The 19,940-nt window shown below is 43.7% G+C and overlaps 1 protein-coding gene across 4 annotated transcripts in view; it reads right to left on the bottom strand.

The window, feature by feature from the left end:
* Window positions 1-7,605: 7,605 nt before the first annotated feature.
* sh2b3 (SH2B adaptor protein 3) overlaps window positions 7,606-19,940 on the bottom strand; it is a 68,110-nt gene continuing 55,775 nt past the window's right edge. For 3 of the 4 annotated variants that reach the window (XM_026186222.2, XM_026186225.2, XM_026186223.2), the window contains exons 3-8: window positions 18,032-18,133; window positions 16,989-17,077; window positions 9,759-9,856; window positions 9,055-9,269; window positions 8,643-8,820; window positions 7,606-8,355 (exon numbers count right to left, since the gene is read on the bottom strand). In XM_026186222.2, coding sequence (XP_026042007.1) covers window positions 7,973-8,355; window positions 8,643-8,820; window positions 9,055-9,269; window positions 9,759-9,856; window positions 16,989-17,077; window positions 18,032-18,133 — 1,065 coding nt within the window. In that variant the 3' untranslated portion in view covers window positions 7,606-7,972. The remainder of the gene's footprint in view (window positions 8,356-8,642; window positions 8,821-9,054; window positions 9,270-9,758; window positions 9,857-16,988; window positions 17,078-18,031; window positions 18,134-19,940) is intronic. The other variant, XM_026186227.2, reaches the window with a different exon arrangement.

Consider the following 19,940-nt stretch of genomic DNA (forward strand, 5'->3'; position numbering starts at 1 on the left):
AAGTTGTCCATTTCACTCTTTGAGTGCAATCTTAGCAATAAAATGACTGGATTTGATTTTGAGCAAGGAAAATACATAAGTGCAAGTGTTAAACTGCTTTTTTATAATATTGGGTTTTTCTTTGTTTAATGTAAAAAAAAAAAAAAAAAAAATTTTTAATCCTGTTTATTGTGAATAACCCATAATGTATCCATGTGGGTTTGCATGTGTCCAAAAACACTGAAAAAATCTCAGGGGGTGGAGTTTACAGTGCAAGGTCGGAGCTACCAAAAAGTGTTTTATAAATTACTGGGCTAAAGTAGATCACAGAAAACTCAGATCTACTTATCTAACAAAATATACTTTTTTGCCTTTGTCAATAACCATCATGAAAATGACTACCATCTTGAGTTTTATCAAGAAAGTGATTATAAAAGAATGTATGTACCAACTTTGGGCATCCATCTCTGTGAACCATTTCCTTGTAATCTTAAGTTATCTGCTGCACTAAGAATCACCTTTCTTTTGATTTTCATTTGGCGTTTGAACAGGTCATCTTGACCATGTCTAAATGCACTTGGTTGTTATTCTCCGCGGGAGTTTGCTTCATTCATCCTGGCCGCTGTTTACATCCCGCCAGACGCAGATGCGCAGGCAGCTCAGAGCGCACTCGCGGAGCAGATACTGCACATGGAGCGGACATTCCCGGACTCTCTCATCATTGCTCTTGGGGACTTTAACAAAGCCAATCTGAGCCATGAGCTTCCCAAATACAAGCAGTATATTAAATGCCCGACCAGAGAGGAGAGGACATTAGACCACTGTTACAGCACGATCAGCGGGGCCTATCGCGCGGTGCCCCGCGCTTCACTCGGACTTTCTGACCACGTCATGATCCACCTAATCCCCGCGTACAGACAGAGGCTGAAGCTCTCCAAACCTGTCGTGAGGACTAAAAAACTGTGGAGCAACGAGGCTGTGGAGGAGCTTCGCACGTGTTTGGAGTCTACAGACTGGGACACAATGAAGGCTGCTTCTAACAGCTTGGACGAGTTTACGGACACTGTCACCTCCTATATCCACTTCTGTGAGGACAGCATTGTGCCATCACGCACCAGGGTGAGTTATAACAATGACAAACCCTGGTTTACTCCTAAACTCAAAAAGCTGTGGCTGGAAAAGAGAAAGGCGTTCAGAAGCGGAGACAGGGACTGCTACAGAGAGGCCAAGTACAGGTTCACTAAAGAAGTGGACATTGCTAAACATCAGCACTCTGAGAAGATGCAGCAGCAGATCTCAGAGAATGACTCGGCCTCTGTGTGGAAAGGTTTTAGGAATATTACAAACTACAAGCCTAAAACCCCCCACTCCACTGATGACTTGCTCTTAGCCAACACCCTTAACGACTTCTACTGCCGTTTTGACGAGCCATCAGGCAGCCTTCACACCTCCAACGGCCCCAACAATAGAGGCACTTTGGACACTAATTCCCCCACCTCTCCCCCCTCCATAGAGCCATCACCACCTTCAAACTGTTCACCTACAACACCCCCCTCCTCACCCCACACAAAAGAGGATTTCACACCACCTCCTCCCACCACAACTCTTCATATTCATGAAGCAGATGTGAGGAAGCAGTTTAAGAACCTGAATGCTCGGAAAGCTCCCGACCCAGACGGCGTGTCTCCTGCCACCCTCAGACACTGTGCAAACGAGCTGGCCCCAGTGTTTTCTGGCATCTTCAACTCCTCACTGCAGGCATGTCATGTGCCTGCCTGCTTCAAGTCCTCTACCATAATCCCTGTCCCCAAGAAACCTAGGATCACTGGACTAAATGACTACAGACCCGTGGCTCTGACATCTGTGGTCATGAAGTCATTTGAGCGCCTAGTTCTCTCCCATCTCAGGACCCTCACGGCCCCCCTCCTGGACCCCCTGCAGTTTGCATATAGAGCCAACAGGTCTGTAGACGACGCCATCAACATGGCCCTACACTTCATCCTGCAGCATCTGGACTCCCCAGGAACCTACGCCAGGATCCTGTTTGTGGACTTCAGCTCTGCCTTCAATACCATCCTTCCAGACCATCTCCGAGACAAGCTTTCCCAGATGAATGTGCCTGATCCCATCTGCCGGTGGATCACTGACTTCCTGACGGACAGGAAGCAGCATGTGAGGCTGGGAAAGAATGTCTCGGACTCCCGGACCATCAGCACCGGCTCCCCTCAGGGCTGTGTTCTTTCTCCTCTGCTCTTCTCCCTGTACACCAACTGCTGCACCTCCACCCACCAGTCTGTCAAGCTAATCAAGTTTGCAGATGACACCACCGTTATTGGGCTCATCTCTGACGGGGACGAGTCTGCCTACAGGAGAGAGGTTGAACGTCTGGTGTCTTGGTGCAGCCACAACAACCTGGTGCTGAATGCCCAGAAGACAGTGGAGATTATTGTGGACTTCAGGAAGCACACAGCCCCACTCCCCCCCCATCATCCTGACTGACACCCCCATCACCTCTGTGGACTCGTTCCGCTTCCTGGGTACCACCATCACCCAGGACCTGAAGTGGGAGCCCACCATCACCTCCGTCATCAAGAAAGCCCAGCAGAGGATGTACTTCCTGAGGCAGCTGAAGAAATTCAACCTGCCAACACGGACGATGATGCAATTCTACACTGCAATCATCGAGTCCATCCTCACCTCCTCCATCACCGTGTGGTACGCTGGAGCCACTATCAGGGACAAACAGAGACTGCAGCGTGTTGTGCGCTCTGCTGAGAAGGTGGTTGGCTGCAGACTCCCATCTCTGCAGGACCTGTACACCTCCAGGACACTGCGGTGTGCAGCCCGGATCTCAGCTGACCCTTCTCACCCTGGACACAGTCTGTTTGACCTGCTCCCCTCAGGCAGGAGGCTCCGGTCCATTCACACCAGAACCTCTCGCCATAAGAACAGTTTCTTCCCTTCTGCTGTTGGACACATGAACAATAACCATATGACTGTTCCCACCACTAACACATGACCCTACGCTGTGTCACTGCATCATTCCATGTTTGGCACTGATCACCACCTGCACTCATGTATATATCTTTCTACGTAGCACTCTTAATTCTTATCCCTACTTTTATTTTTTCATGTCTATTTAAGTGCTATTTATGACACTATGTTTGCACTGAAGCACCGCAGCAATTTCCTAATGTTGTAAACCTGCTCAACATTTGGCAATAAAACCCTTTCTGATTCTGATTTGTTGCCATGTGAACAGATGTACCCAACAAAGTGTCAGGTAAGTGTAGTCACTGTAATCTCTGTATCTTACAGCTGTAAAACAGAAATGCCACCATGTCGCATTTGCCAACTTTGTTCTTTGTGATGAACAAAGACAAACATCAGATACACAAACTAACCACACCATTTTTTTTTTTTTTTGGTTGGGTTTATTTTAAAAAATGGGTCAAATATACAGTTGATATATATTTAATATAATTTAGATGCTGAAAGGGATGCAAACACAATGACAGATTTTCAAAGGTGGTTTTCGTTGACTGTAGAAGGGATGATGGGTTAAACTGGAATGTTTACAGTGCTGAGTTAAAAAAACAAAACAAAACGGGATGAACAGTATTGAGAACACATGACATTCATCTACTGGACATTAAAAAAATAAAACATGGATTTGGGGGGGTGAGTGGGGGCATTTCTGGAGTAGATGTTAAAGATTAAAAGACCCCTGAGGTACATGGGGATTTTCTCTTGCATTATCTCGATTCCTGCAAATATCAGCCATGAAGCAACAGAAATATGTGGTAGCCCTGTTTATTTTTTCTAACATAGCATGTTTTCCCAGCATCTTGGGCAGTCATTGGCTATTTTTTACTTCAATCTATGACCAGGTGAAAACACCGAAAGCCATCCATCCAAGCTTCTGATCGCTCCCTAGCTACAAACATGAAGGTGTGAAGCACGGGGCATCTCTCAGATATTGCACTACACAATCACACCCTGAGCTCTGGAGAGGAAAAACAACAACAACAACAATTAAAAAGGGGAAAAGCAACAGCAGCTTTCTGGCAAAAGGCACAGTCATTCTCCCTTAAAGGGAAATCAGCAAAGAGAGGGGACTGGTATATTTTTAAAAATAGTTACTGTTACCGTTGCTTTCGTTTAGCAGAAGAGAAACAGAGGTGTTGATGGAGAAGGTGATTTGTTTTGACTTTGAGCAACATAAAAGTTAGGAAGACCAACCGTACTTTTGCCAAAAACATTCTTGTTTTTGTTCCCCTTGAAAGATGTCAGTCTTTATCATGATGATTACATTAAAGAGAACTACACAACCATTGTAACAAATATTCCTTTGGTAGACAAAGCTGACTTGTTATTAGAGGAGTAATGACGACGATCTCGCTCTGATCGTGACAAGGAGGGAGTCAAGTTGCATTTTTCTTTTTCTCTTATTTAAAAAAAAGGAAAGAAACCTCTCCAGCAAACTGCAATAATTAAGAGGACAGCGAGACAAACAGAATCATATCTAAACCATATATTAAGCACAGATTTACTGCAAGTAAACCTAAAATCATCTGCTAAAGTTAGTGTTAAAGCAAGGTTAGAAGACAGACAAGTCCTACAACACCATTCCCCAAGAAATCCTGCTGCAAGTGGCACTGAAGCTTCAATTATTAAAATAAAAATAAAGTAAAAATTACAGGAAACATGACATTTCATGTTTGGCGTGTGAAAAACGAGAACACCATAAAGTCTGGGGTAAAAATCAGCTGTTTAGATGCCCTTTGAAGAAACTCAATGTGGTGGAATGAGATTTTTTTTTTTTAAGTCCGCTCACAGCAATAAAATTTACACCTGAGTTGACACCTGGCATAGTCAGTGCACTTTCAACTGGTGGGATAAACCTTACAAAAGCTATGATGACAAACTCACAAGGCACCTTATGTTATCGATTAAATCCAGTTTAAGTGCACAAAAACATGAAGCTGGAGGACAGAGGAACAGCGTCCGATCACTGGCGTCTAACATCTCGTGACACTTTCAAAGCTTTGCTGATTGAAACCAAACTTCTTCTATGATATAAACATACAAATTCTATTACAAATAACATATAGTGTAAAAAAAAAGACATTAACTTCACAGCCATTCCTTGGTTTTTAGCTGCTGTGGTGAAGTCACACAGAAAATACGAAAAAAAAAAAAATTAATGCTGTGAGTGTAAAAAATACAGATAAGAACATGACGCTCCTCCCCCAAATCAGGAAAGCACATGTTAATATTAACTGAGCCACCTCAGTTTTTCCGGAGCATTAAGGGTTTAATGCTGGATTAACAGCCCGATGCAAAACTGATTGGAAAAAGGTTGAGACTCCAGACAACGTGAAGGATAAATCAATCAGACTTGTGTTAAATGCCCGACTTTGACTCAATAACTACTTTGTTTTGGTCTGCACATAAAGTTCCCCCCCTGTTGTGCTCTTTGAAGTGAAGCCATTCAAGTTTATGTCTTTGTTTTTTTTGACATACAAGTGCAAAATTCACATTGGAGTGCCAAGTCTTATTTTGGTAAATCGTTTCATGCCACAAAATCAGTAAAATGCAGTGAAGGTATTGCTGAAAAAACATAAAGAGACCGCTTAAATCACACATTACTCTATGCAGAAAAACTAAGAAGACCCTTATTGTTTCCATAGTAATTAAGAAAGTAAGAAGCAAATTAAACACACTTAACTGATCGTCTGCAAGTGTGAGCACCTCCATAACACCTTTAACATTTCTTAATGTTAAAGTCCATGACAGAACAAGTATGAATTGTTTGGAAGGAGACAACCTCTTCTCTCTAAAGGGAACATGTCAGCACACAGATTAGGTTTGCAAAGGAGCATCTGAGCAAACCACAAGACTTGTGGATCAAAAGATGCCACAGTCAGTGCCACATTTGATGAAAGCCAAACACAGCACGCCTGCACAAAGCTGTCACGCCAACGTTCAAGCATCGACTGAGTCGACCGGGAACTCCTTTCTATACCAAAGTATTCTAGAGCCAAATGTAAGGCCACTGTGTGAAGGCTAAAGCTTGACTGAAACTGGATCGTGCAACAGGTCGACGATCCCAACCACAGCAGCCTGAAATACTGCAGTGGGTCCTGAACAGAGCCCATATGGAAAAGAGATAGTAAAAACGTATATGATTTACTCATGAAAGTGGCCACTTTCTTATTTCTTTCATATATTGTTTTAGTAAGTATCATTATATCATTATTATTATATAATTTTTCAAGGGATCTTATATCTGTTTTCACTCTTGTATGCTTTTCATACAAGTTTCACACAAGACAGAAACAACCTTTATAAGATTTATATATATCTTTTCCATATGGGAGGTGTGCACAATGAATGGCCACAAAAGAAGAGTGGGATAAAAACTGCTCCTCAACTGTGAGAGAAACTGATCCAGCAAACAATCACTCAGAGTTATTGCTGTTAAAGGTTGTTTTATGAGCTCTTAAATGCCTGCGACCTGTAAACCTGTGACAATGGAGGAAAACGTTTACACGTCACATCTTATAGCATATAAACCAGAGCAGAAGTACAATTTTCTGTCGTTCATTCAGTTGAAACTTCAAACTCTTAAAAAGTGCTTGTAATAATATCCACAGACCATCTAAACCCACCGTTCACGGCTGCAGGATGGCGACATATTAAAATTCTCTTGTTACTTTATCACTCCAGCTTCTCTGATTTTGTGGCAGAAATGATTTCTGTGGTGCTTTGTTGTTATATAAGTAATTATAATTATAAGTAATAATTTACTCTCTTGTAAAATAGTTTATTTTTAAAATACTTGACTATATTACAAGTAAATAATATCTTTTAAGGCATTCAGCAGCTGGATTGTAGCTGTAGCTGCTTTGGGTACAATTAAAGAGCCGGAACCTCGTCTGTCCTTTTTATTTAGTAAATCTGAAAGGGCAGATATTCCAGCTGACACTCAAAGTGACCCTGACCTACCCATAAGTTGAGTATAACTGCCTTAGGTGATCAAAATTCAACATAACACCACACACTTGCTTTATTCTCGCATAAACGGTCACATCCAGATGCACAACTCAAACTTAGATTTAGGGTAAAAATTAAAGAGCGGTGATGAAAATCTGATTCTGAATCCGTTCTTCTCTGTAAGTTTGAAGGAGTGGAAGCGGTGCTCAATCCATTTTTAGCAAAATGTAACAAAAGTTTCCCCTTTTTGACTGTAAAAAAAAATAAAAATCATTATTATTTTTCTACAAAAGTATCTGTGCATAGAAAAAATACACATTGCTTTCAAAGTGCACTGAAGATATACTTCAATACATAATAAAGCACAAGTGGGAGAATATCTAATGTAATAATGCTCTAAAATGAGCGCTCTTTGTCTGTGTACAAAAAAAGAAAGAAAGGTGAGAGTTTGCTCCACACTGGAAACTTTGTGTGGAGAGTAAATGTCTTTTAAATATTTTAAATTAACCAATTTTGCAGGGAGTGCCTTCCCATCAGTTCTGGTTAAGTGCCAAAGAAATGAAAACAAGTGCACCTCTATAAAAATGACCAGAATAGAAATATAGAAAACTATTTTCTGCCTGGGCTTTAGGTCAATAGTCATTTGACTCTCCCACTCTCACAGAGAACCTCAACATTAATAATCAGCTCTGTTATAAAGCTCCGAAAATACATTCACTGTGGACAGTCTGGGTGGAGGATGTAAGGGTCTGACACTGGTAAACACACACACGCACAAAGTGAGTGTTTGTGTGTGTTTCCACATACACAGTGGTATGCATTCATCAGACAAAGACTTCTTCACTCAAGTTCATGAGTCTGCTGCAATCAGGTTATATACCTGTGGGAGGGGAGCGACAAGCAAACACAAGTGTGTTTGTGTGTGTCTGAGTGTGTCAGCTTCACAGGTGTCTGCTGTCGTTCAGAGGTGTTGCAGGTGTTTGACTCAGCGGGGTCAGAGCAACATGTACTGGTTGTCTATTGCCCGCTTGCGACCGCGGTCAGGTTCCAGCTCATAGTCTGAGTCCCGCTGAGGGATGATGGGAGCGTGGGTGCTGGGGTGGCGTAGCAGGTTCCTCCTTCCTACCGACTCGCTCCGACGGAGTGGAGGCGGGGCTGACAGCGTGGGCTCGGGGACCATGCCGGTGCGGGTAAAAGAATGGATTCCAGACTGGGAAAAGGAGCTGGAAGTGGAAAAGCTGGTGCTGGCCGTGGTGTTGGTGGAGCAGGAGGAAGGGGGCTGGCTGGAGCTGCGAGCCAGGCTGCAGTGAGCCAAGCTGGGCTCAGAGCTCCAGCGATGGAGGGAGAACGGGACGAGGAAAGCGCCTGAGAGCTGACCTGAGGGAAACAAGAGGAAATAAATCAGCAAACATGAGCTGTAGAAGTTGATTATATAAAAACTAAAAACCTCTTTATTCAGTCTGAATTTCAGATGTGCACTGATTCGCGGAGGTACTACAAACTGCAGTGGAGCACAACCACAAACTACTGGAGAAGCTGCTCCTTTAATTTGTATAAGTACGGGTGTACTGCCTTTAAACGTGTGTGCATCACACTACTAATTCAGCGATAACACCGTTGGTACACATTATTATTTGAATGAGGTCCAAATCCACGAGTCTCACCCTGTGAAGGCGGGGTGGAACCCGCCACTACGAAGCGGGACAGAGTGACAGCACCGGCGGCTCCACACTCCAGTGGGATAGGGAAGAGTCTGAAATGACTGAGCATGTCCATAACAGATGGGAAGCGCAGGTGCTGCACCCTGCACTGACCCCATTCTGTCAAAGAGAGGCGCAGGTGCTGCAGAGAGGAAAGAGGGAAAAAAGATGAGGAAACAGACGTTTCACGTTGGCTGAAGTGAATTCTTTTCCTAACCACAGTGCTCAGTGTGCACACTTGTTTATCTATGCTTGTGTAATGCTTCCTGTGTCTGCACAATTTTCACGTTTCCAGATGGAAAAAAACAAAACAACTTGGGTTTCAAAAGACAATCCTCAACTGCAACCACAACTGTACCCACATACTGATCCGTACCTTTGCTTTTCCCTGGTAGTTGAAGGTGAGGACGTAGTCGCCCCTGCGTGTCTCACTCTGTCGGACCAGAAACACCCCGTGTCCCTCTGGCCCGGAGCTCTGAACCAGGTGGGCCGCCTTGACGCGAGAGATGGGTCCGTGGAACCAGGGGTAGGAGAACAGGAAGTGATCTGTCTTCTGGATTACCTGCTCTGGCAGGGTGAAGGTGACAGGAGCTGTAGGGATGATCAAAGACGGCGAATGTGTTTGTTTCTGTCCGAATGTGCAAAACTGGCTGAAATAATCAATACTGTGTAAACTGTAATGGTTCCGTGTTCACTGTGAAACACTGGTTCTGTGTTCAGCCAACCTGCTTGTCTGTTTTTATCTTTGAGCTGCTGAAGAGAGCAAATAAGCTCTAAAAACACACCAGAAACCCAGTGACCACCCAGTTAAAGACAGAGGAGTGCTTATAGCAGACGAACAGGAGTATGTTGTTGTAGAGACTAAAAGCAGAGCTAAAGGAGAGCAAAACAGAAATAAACTAAATGTTTGCACTTCCTCTCGTGTAGTTACTTTATCTCTGGGTACCCACGTGTGAACGAACAGGATAAAACAAAACCTCAGAAATAAAAAAATAACAGTTTTGAACTGAAATACACAGCAACACTCTGATTATCAGAGGATGTGTCGCCGAGGTAACGTCCCCTCATCCCAGTACTCACGCTGACTCTGACTTTCTGGCTCTGAGCTCCCTCTGTGATTGGCTGGGGCAGAAGTGTCAGGCGGGGAAGGGAGGGGCTCCAGATCCACGCTGACTGACCTGAAAGACAAGAGCAGACTCAGATTATACACACACGAATGTTATTCTGTCTGTAGACTTTGCTTGGGATTATTTCACCACGCCTTAGTCACATTTAGGTTGGACCACAGTTCCAATAGCACGGATTCAGCCCTGGGTGTACATAACCACGGTGATGAAAAGCTGCTAAGACGCTTCATTGTTACTGCATAGATGTCTTTGTGAGAATTTAGTCTGGTCTTTGATTTATTTACTTGTCACAAAAGGGATTATTTGAACCCTCTTTGGTAGTCTTAGCCTTTAGACTTAGACTTAGTTCCTCCTACGCCGAGCGGCGCATCGGGCAGCTAGTGATCTCCATCGATGTCGATCAGCAGCGACTGCTTCAGCTTCGTCCCAGGCAATGTCGACAGTTCTCAGATCGTCCATAAATGTTCGACGCCATGTGGTCTTTGGTCGGCCTTGCTTTCGCTTGCCAGTGCGTGGACGCCATGTCATGGCAATCTTAGCTGGGCGATGAGGGGGTAGGCGTAAAATATGTCCCGCAAAGCGAAAGCGCCTTTCTGCAACAACATCGGCTAATGGGCGGGTGCCTGCTCTTTGTAGGACCTCCTCATTTGTTATTCGGTCCCGGTAGGAAATTCTCAGGATTCGCCGCAAGCCACGTTGTTGAAGCACGTTCAGGTGTTGAATAATTGCACTTGTTGAGCGCCAGGTTTCACTAGCGTAAAGTGCAGTAGGGAAGACTATAGAGTTCAGTAGTCTGATCTTGACCCTTACATTCAGGGAGGTCGAGTTCCAAATAGGTTGGAGACGTCGCAGGACACCAACTGCCTTCCCTACTCTGGCGTCGACATCCCAATCAGAGACCCCGTCATTCGAGATGATGCTGCCAAGATATGTAAAATTCTCCACCTCTTCAGCACGTTGTTGGTTGATCATGACAGGAATGCGGGCACGTGCATAGCCAACTCGGAGTACCTTGGTTTTTTTGGCGCTGATTCTTAATCCAACTTTCGTTGCCTCCCTCTGCAGGGCCGCGGTCAACTTTTGGAGGTCTTCCTGAGTCGAGCCCAGCAGGGCGATGTCATCTGCGAAGTCCAAGTCAGTGAGATTACGCGCTTCGTGCCAGGGCACACCGATGTCAGCTTGGTCAACTGATCGTCGCATGATGAAGTCAATTACCAACAGGAAGAGGAAAGGGGATAGCACGCATCCTTGTCGGACACCAGTATTGATCTTGAAGAAGGCTGTGCAGCCGTCATCCGTCCGGACGCAGCAACGGGAGTTGGAGTAGAGACAACGAAAGGCATCTACAAACTGCTGAGGGACTCCATAGTGGCGTAGGATAGCCCATAGAGTCGGCCGGTGGACGCTGTCAAAAGCCTTCTCGAAGTCAATGAAATTAATAGAAATCTTCTTTTGGTATTCCAATGTTTGTTCAATGATCATGCGGAGGGTGAAGATTTGCTCGACGCATGACCGGCCACTCCGAAACCCAGCCTGCTCTTCTCGCAATCGTTCGTTCACAGCGTGTCGTAGCCGATTCAAAAGAGCGAGGCAAAACACTTTCCCGGGTACCGACAGCAACGTGATGGCCCGCCAGTTGTTACAGTCACCCAAATCACCTTTTTTTGGAAGTTTGATAATGGTGCCTTTTGTCCAATCATCGGGTACATGTGATGTTGACCAGCAGGCGTTTAGGAGTCTTGTAAGGGCGGCTTCAAGATGGGGTCCACCATTCTTCAGCATTTCGGCGAGGATTTCGTCCAGGCCTGCGGCCTTTCCACTCTTGAGGAGTCGGATCGCTGTCTTGACTTCAGTGATGCTGATTTGTCCGATATCGACAGGAAGAAGATCCATGGAAGGTGCCAGGTCTTCGGCCTCGAACCGTTGGGGTGGCTCAGGTTGGTTCAGAGTATAGCGGAAGTGTTCGACCCATCGTTGTTCTTGTTCAGCTGCAGTAAGGAGGACACGTCCATTTTTGTCTCGGATTGGAACACCGCGGCCACCACGAGCCCCAGTTAGATCTCGTACAATGCGATATAAGGTTCGGGTGTCGTTCCGATCGGCTGCTTCTTGGGCTTCGATGCCTTTAGCTTCGATCCATTCACGCCTGTCACGCCGGCAGCTGCGTTTGACCTGTCGGGCAAGGTCTTGGTAGGTGGCCATGGCCCTCTCACGCTGGTCTGCAGAAGCATGTGGGTCAAAGGCCACCTGGTCCCGAACTGACTTTGCCAAGCGACGTTGATCTATAAGTTCCCATGAACGGTCGGAGATCCAGCGCTCCTTAAAGCCGCCCCGTCGGCGACCAATCTTCGATTCTGCTGCACCGACCACAGCCTCTTTTAGCTCATCCCAGGGTGTATCTGGATTTTTGTTGTTATTTCCTTCCGCAGCAAGGAGCTGGAAGCGGTTTCTCAATTCGAGTTGAAATTCTGCTGCCGTATTTGCTTCTTTTAGGCGTTGAATGTTAAAAGGACTTGGCCGCTGCAGTCGTGGTTGGAGGCGCTTCAGGTGAAGTTTACATTTGGCAATTAGCAGGCAGTGATCCGAGTCAATGTCGGCTCCACGCCACACTCTAACATCGCTAATGGTGGATGCCCAGCGGGATGATATGCAGATGTAGTCGATCTCGCTTGTATATCTGCCACCGGGGGCCTTCCACGTCACCTTGTGTATCCGCTTGTGGCCGAAGAAGGTGTTCTTGATGGTCAGCAGGTTTGCCGCACAGAACGAGATCAGCCGCCTACCGTTTTCATTTGTCATTGCTGCGATTCCAAACGGGCCGATAGTCGATTCCAGGCCATCCCGGTTACTGCTTATTTGCGCGTTGAAATCTCCGCCCACGATCAGCAAATCATGACGCGGGGAGTTGTCAATGGCATCCTGGAGCATCGCATAGAACCCATCCTTGTCAGTATCGTCAGCCTCTTCTGTTGGAGCATATACTTGAAGAATTGTGACTTTCACATGCCTAGCTTGGAAACGAGCTAAGGTTAGGCGGTCTGAAATGGGCTTCCAGGCCAGCAATGATGTTGTTGCACGTCGCGAGAGGATGAAGCCCACGCCACGTGCATGGTCTTGGGCATGGCCAGAGTAGAGCACCATCTTTCCATCACTAACCATCTTCCCACTTCCTGCCCATCGCATTTCTGAGATGCCCAAGATGTCCATACGGTACGAGTCAAATTCATATAGAAGCTGGGCCAATAGTCTCTGCCATTGCCGGTCCCAAGCCCGGATGAGAAAGGAGGAGGGTTGGGCGTGGGGCTAGCAACCCCACCCTGTAAAAACTCCAATTGCTACGGAAACAGCAAGTGAATCTCAGTATCGACTGAATCAGGGCGAAGATGATGATCGGCAACCCTTAATGACGACAGTGGAGAAAAGCCCTCGGGTCGTCCACTGCCCGATGCGTCGACCAATTTTCGACCCAAAAGAAGAGTCTTAGCCTTTACTTGCTAGCTATTAAAAATAGCTAATTTAATACTATACTTCTATAATATTACTCTATATTTGTGACTGAGATGCAAATTGTTTTGCAAATTGTCATTTGTTTTTTGAGATTTCTCTTGTAACCAAACAGCTGTTTGTCATAATGGATGCGATATAATCACATATTGCTATGGAAAAATGTGTATTCCCCGACTGGTTGGCAGTGTTTCCTGGAGGTTTCTGGCTCTAGTGTCTGCTTTGGCTGCTGGCGGATTGCCGTGGCTGTCTGTAGCTTTTCATGTTTGCCCGCAAAAATTCACTAAGTACTAAGTCAGCTGTAGTAGAACTTGAAAAAGTGCAATGCATAACAAAAATGAGAAGGTTCTCCTTCAAAGTAAAAGTTGTGCAATCAGCACTGGAGCCACCAAAAGGTGCAGCTCTTAATTTGAAGGTGAACCTGCAACAGCAACTCGCAACTGGTTGGGAAATACTCATTTTTCCCTAACAAGCAGTGGTTGGCAGATGTTCATAGATCGATCTCTAGGAGTGTGTGACTGCGACCTTATTCACTTGACCTGCATCGTCATCAAACCTCAATATGTAAGCTGCGGTCTCCCCATTTCACTGGTGGGGCTTTTATAAAGTGAAGCGCTACATTGAAAGCCCTTCAGGACTTTGCAGCTGTGGACTTGAACGTAACACTGAGTTGTGAGCTTAGACACTGTGTCAGCTTCAAACTAATCTACAACATATCAAAAATGTCACTGGCGTGGCTCCATGTTGTTAGAATGGACCCCCAGAACGACTTCAATGCAGTTTGCATATCACAGCTCAACAGCCAAGATGACATAATCTAAAAACTGTAAGCTGTCTGCAGCTTTAATGTTTAACACTCCGAATCAGCAGATGTATTTGAGTACGCGTCAAGACATAGTGTACTACACAAACTGGTTAAAGAGTTGCACAATATCAGGCAACCAACTTCTACATTTGCAACTACTGTTGAATTTCTGGGACATTATGCAAACAGTTAGACGCACAGTATAAAAACTGAAAGTTGAGCTTTTTACAAAATAAAATAATGAAAAAGTGGGGCCTAATATTTTTGACAGAAGGCCAAACATTGCCTACAGACTTCTATCTGCTTACCAGCAGGCTAGAAATGCATTACACTACTGAGGGTCCTCACAAGGATGTGCTGGTGAGGTGAGTCTGCAGGCTGAAGGCAAACAAAGCCACAGACGGGAAGTGAGTCCAGTTGAGATCTGAACTTACATTTCTTCTGATTCACTGCTCGCTCTCTCTCTCATACACGCACACACAAGTGGTATATCTGGGCCGCTTGTGTGTGCCGCTTCCCGACAGATGAGAACGGGAAGGTTAAAGAAGGAAGTTGGAGTAAAATCCTGCTTAAATGCTGACTTGAGTTTGCAGAGCAATGAATAACAGGAAGACTTTACTTCTCACTGTGTATGTGTGTGTGTCCATTCTTGTTCTTCTATCTTTGTGACAATCATTTTTTCCCTGAGTATGGACATCATTTCACACAGTCAGCAAATCTTCAAGGAATAAAATTTAGCCCTCAGCACACTTAAAGCACGCTACACCTACCACATCTGAAGAAAAATGTGAGTTTATTTCCCTCACACTGCTTCCCTGATGTCTCACCAAGTGTTGTGTGCCTTTTGAGGTCCTCTGTAGTCTCTGCATGATGAATCGCACAAATAAAACCACGGACTTTTGGACAACAAGCCTTTTCCACAGTAGACATTGTGAGTTGTACTGATAGGAAAAGTATGGATGCTGTTAAAAGGATTAAGAATGACTCTGCTTCACATAAGAAACAATGCTTTGTTAGATTTGGTATCTGGACCGTGAAAGTAAAGCTCAAGTGTAATTGTAAAAATTTATATTTACATTTGAGGCGTGTCTGAACAGCACTGCAGAGTCACGATGATCCAAGTGTTGCTTGGTGAAGTTACAAAAACTAAACCAGCTTTTAGATGATATTAGTGAGAATTTAGACAAAAACAAGCTGTTTTCAAAGGTCCAGATAATGCATTCAAAGGATTATCAGATGCAAAGTATTACACACTTGATTTTACAACACTGGACTGTTATTTCTGTACGTCCTTTATTTTATTTTTAACGCAACACTGCAGCAAAAGTTGATCCAGAATCATATGATTGTTTCTGAACAGCCCTTCTTTCATCTGAACATCTTCCAGCTCCAACGCATTTGTGGGCTGCTTCCATTCAATTAATGCAACATGCAGGCCAGCTGCGGCTCTAAACAAAGCCTTGAAGAATCTAACATGTACTTACTTTAAGACATTTATTCAAATTTAACGGCAGTTCTTTTTCTAAGTTCATTGTTTGTTTGTTTTTAGAGTGTGTGCACTTCCAGATATCTGCAGAAACGAGAAATGCCCCGAGATTCTCAGACCTCCCCCACACTTCCTTTCAGAGAAACGCACACTGACACACACAAATAGACAGAGATTGTCTTTATAACAAGAAACAGAAAACCTGTGTACCACTAAGTTTTATTCCAGGATTGGGTATTCCTGTGAGTACAGTTTGCACTGATTACTGCTTAACAGAAGTAGCTTCAACAGTGCGGTCTGCATCTCCTTTTAGAAGATGACTGATAATTCTGTCTTCTTGCATGACTTCTACTCTTCTTACTTTCCCATTTCTTTAAAATTCAAAGAGATTTCTTCATTCTTTCCGTGCAAAGTAGAGAATTGATAGGAAATGAAGCACCACATGAAAGATCTTAATAACAGGGCCTTCAGGGCTCTTAAAGCCGTCTCCTACTTTAACCTTTGAAAAGCTACATTTACTGCTACACGTTCCCTCTAAACATCATACGTTACCTCTCAAAGGTGTGCAGCGAGCACTAAGTTGACTAATGGTGCTGTTGACTGATCAGTTAGGAGGAATACTTCAAATGCAGTAAAGTTGAAACCAGCACAAAGCTGTACGGACAAACCAGAGCGAATACAAACTGTGCAGTTCAAGAAAAGATAAATACGCTTGAGGCCGCACACACACACACCTGTTTGTCTACATATGCACATACATCAACATTTATTCTCACTTCCTTTTGCAAACACATACCTCAGGACAAGTAAACATCCAACACACCCACAAACACTAAAAACAGCCAAGTGTTAAATATTTCCTCTCGCGATGTGAATTTCTGGGCTGACGCTCGTGTTTAAAATAACAATTTGGCAGGTAAGATTTTTTGACTTTTTAAAAATATCATTTTAAAAATGCTACCTAACACTACCAATGTACTGATATCAGTCAACAAAGCTGAGATTGGCCAAAGCTGGCATGTCAGTGTGTCTCCACTTTCCACTCAGAAGTGAAAGTACAGCAAGGAAGTACCCACAGCAAGCTGAGAATAAAAATGCTCGTTCTGCACTATATAACTAATGTGATTGATAAATGTAATCTTCTACACTTTAAACCATAAACAAAGTTTTCTCTAGGTTACCAGGGGGTTGCAGACCTGTCGCTACTCCTCTGTGACGTTACAGAGCTTGACTGAATATACTTTGAGTCTCTTGTGTGATATTTAGTTTTTGATTCGATCTTCAGTCAATTTACACTCATAAAAACAAAGAACGGGTAAAGAAATGAGACACGTGTAAGGCAGATCACACAAACATCTGTCCTTGTTTTGTGTTTACACATCTCTCACCTGCTGCTGATGCACTCTTTTAGCTCTGTGGTCCAGGAGCTGACCTGCTGCTCGTTGTCCGTCTCAAATATCAGGCTACCTCGATTAACCTGCAGAGATAAAGATGCTTAAAAAAAAACAGGCTACACAAAATGGACATGATGCAAATGCATAAAATGCCCTGAACCTCTGCACTTACTTAGAGCTTTTTCGTTTATTTTCACTACAACAGAATTAATAGTGTAACAGGAAGGAAAGCACAGGGCAATAAAACACTGCATACTAATGTAACCACCGCAATTTAATAAGTACAAAGAAGAAAAAAAACCCTCATAACAAAATGTTCTGTTAAATTTCAAAAGGTTTACCGTTAAAAAGGCAAATAGCTCGAGGGAAGGTGTGCTTACTGTGCTCCAATTAAAAACAAAGAAAAGCTGCCTGCACCTGCTACAGGAAAGCATTTCCTTGGTAAGGAGAGATACTATCAATATCAAGAGCCTCTGGGTGAAGCAGAACTTTTGAAATAAAAAACAAAGGCATGAGAGCTTTTTGTTAAATTTACTAAAAAAGAAGACAACAGTGAAAGTTAACACTTTTCACCACTGATGTGCAAAACCGCTATCAAATACTCGCTCCTGTGGCTGTGAAAACTTTGTAGTTTGCTTCTTCGCTGTGAACAAAGGCTGTAATCCTCTGCTGTGCACGAATGTGCTCGATAAACAAACAAAATGCCATTCAAATATCGCTGCAGATAAAATAAAAAAAAACGGCTGGAGTGCAGCAACACCGCTGTCTGTTTGAGTGGGTTTATGTTTGATGGAGAGCTGAGCAGCTGGTGGGTAAAAAAAAGAGACTTTATGGTGGAATATCGTTTCACTTCAAACCAGCAACGTCTACTTTGTCAGTCCACTTTGTGAGTTTTGAAATGACAGTGTTTATCCTGTTCTGGCTGAACGGTGAAGATCTAAGCAACGTGGATATAAACAACTCAGCGGTCAGAGTCCCAAACTACAGCTTCTCTTAGGAAGCATCATTTTTCCATTTAGCTGTAATCGTGTACAAACCTTTAGAACAAACGTGTTAAAGTTGTCAGGCATCTCCAGCCGGTTGCAACGCCGGACCTCTTGGATATCTGAGCAGTGAGTCGTCAGCTTGGGACTGGAGGCCTGAAACACACAGTGAGTACATAATTAGCGTCTGATACATGAGAGTAATTCCTCTGATGAACACATAAAAGGGAAAGAAACGGAGAAAAAAAAAGGGTTTCACAATTGTATGCACGCCGTCAACCTTCCTCATAAGCTGGCCTGATAATCTTTAACACATTTTTAAATGGGCTTGTGCAAGTATCAAAAGTGCAAAATGAGTCATCAGATATGAGCATGTGCCAAATTCTTTGAAAGAAACAGGTCAGGGTTGCTGCAGGTAGTGTACGAGGAAGCCTGGTTTTTCAAAGAAAATCCTTTTACCTCCATTGTTTTTGCATAGCAGATGATGTGTCGGTGACATACATCACATTTCAACACTCAAGTATTATAAGAAAAACACAATCAGCCCATCGTCTTTTAAACAAAATGGAAACATTTTTTCCACGCAAACGTCTTCTTTAACTTAGCTTAAAGCGTGCAGTGGTCAAACTTTCATGGTCTGTGTAGATTTGTTACTCATTTGGTTTTCCTTTTCTGAGAAGTAGAGACTGTTCCAAACAGGAAATTGCCCCCCAAAAAAGGATGCCATGCAACACTGTGTACTACTCAGCTCAATCTGGCTGTCATGGGTAACATTTAAGAAGGCTGCCAAGTAAGGACTCGTTTGTGCACTGGGGCCTTTTTCTATTTTGATTAGAGGCAGTTTGCACTTGTGCGATCACCTCTGTAGATTTATTTTAATGTTGACCAATTAGGCTAAAAATACCACGGGACACAAACAAGCGTGACGCAAGCTCCCGCAGCGGGGCTTGAAGGCTGGCTGTGTTTGAAGAAACCTAAATGAGATATGAGGGGCTTTCTGGTGGCTGTTTGACCCGAGGCCCTCAGCATGAACTTATGACACTGCGAGTTTATTAACCACCAACAAAACCAGAAAGGATCCAGGCTTCAATATACTAAAATTGTAACTTATTTTATGTATTTTATGACTACTGTTCCTTTTATTAATTGTGTTTTTTGTAAGGTGACCTTGGGTTTCTGAAAGGCGCCCTCAAATAAAATGTATTATTATTATTATTATTAAAAAATACACATATTTTAAACTTCTCAAAATCCCCTCCCAGTCAGGTGAACCTGAAGCCAGCTGGACAAAAGGATGATGATGCGAAAGGATCTTGAAAGCAAAAATACTCCATCCCAGGCTGCTTTCATATGACTCCACACAGCTGTTGCTGACTTGTGACATACTTTACCTGGAGCAGTTTGCACTGGACCTCGCTTTAGTTTTTATTTTTTAAAACAATCCACGAAGACACATTTTTGGGGGAAAAAATTTATTTTTAAAGAATGCTGAACAGATACACACACAAAAAATCCACTAAAACAGCTCTGAAGAGCCTCCGAACCCCTACATCCAAACGAGTGGTAACAGAGCCAACGGCATAAACAAACACACATGCATGGACGAATGACTCAGTCAGCCATGTGTAAAGTGCCCGCGGCATGTCTGGGACAGAAGTCACTGCTGAAACGAAGGCTGAGTGACAACTGAGAGAAACACATGTAGACAAGAACATCAGCAGCTACTATGAAAAGTTTAAAAACTACAGCGTGTCAGCTGCATACAGTATTTTCATGTTTGACAACTGGAAATGTCAAATCCTGTCAAACCTTGACATTTAGTAGTCAGGCGTCATGAAGAAGAACACGGCTCTCATCACTAGTTTCTGTTACTGCATGTGTGCGAGTGCAAACTTGGTCATACAGAACAGAATATGAGAAAAGCAAAGTTCTGGATTGAACTTCTGATTATTTTCACAATAAT

Source organism: Astatotilapia calliptera, chromosome 12, assembly GCF_964374335.1.
Source record: "Astatotilapia calliptera chromosome 12, fAstCal68.1, whole genome shotgun sequence".
Taxonomy (NCBI): Eukaryota; Metazoa; Chordata; class Actinopteri; order Cichliformes; family Cichlidae; genus Astatotilapia; species Astatotilapia calliptera.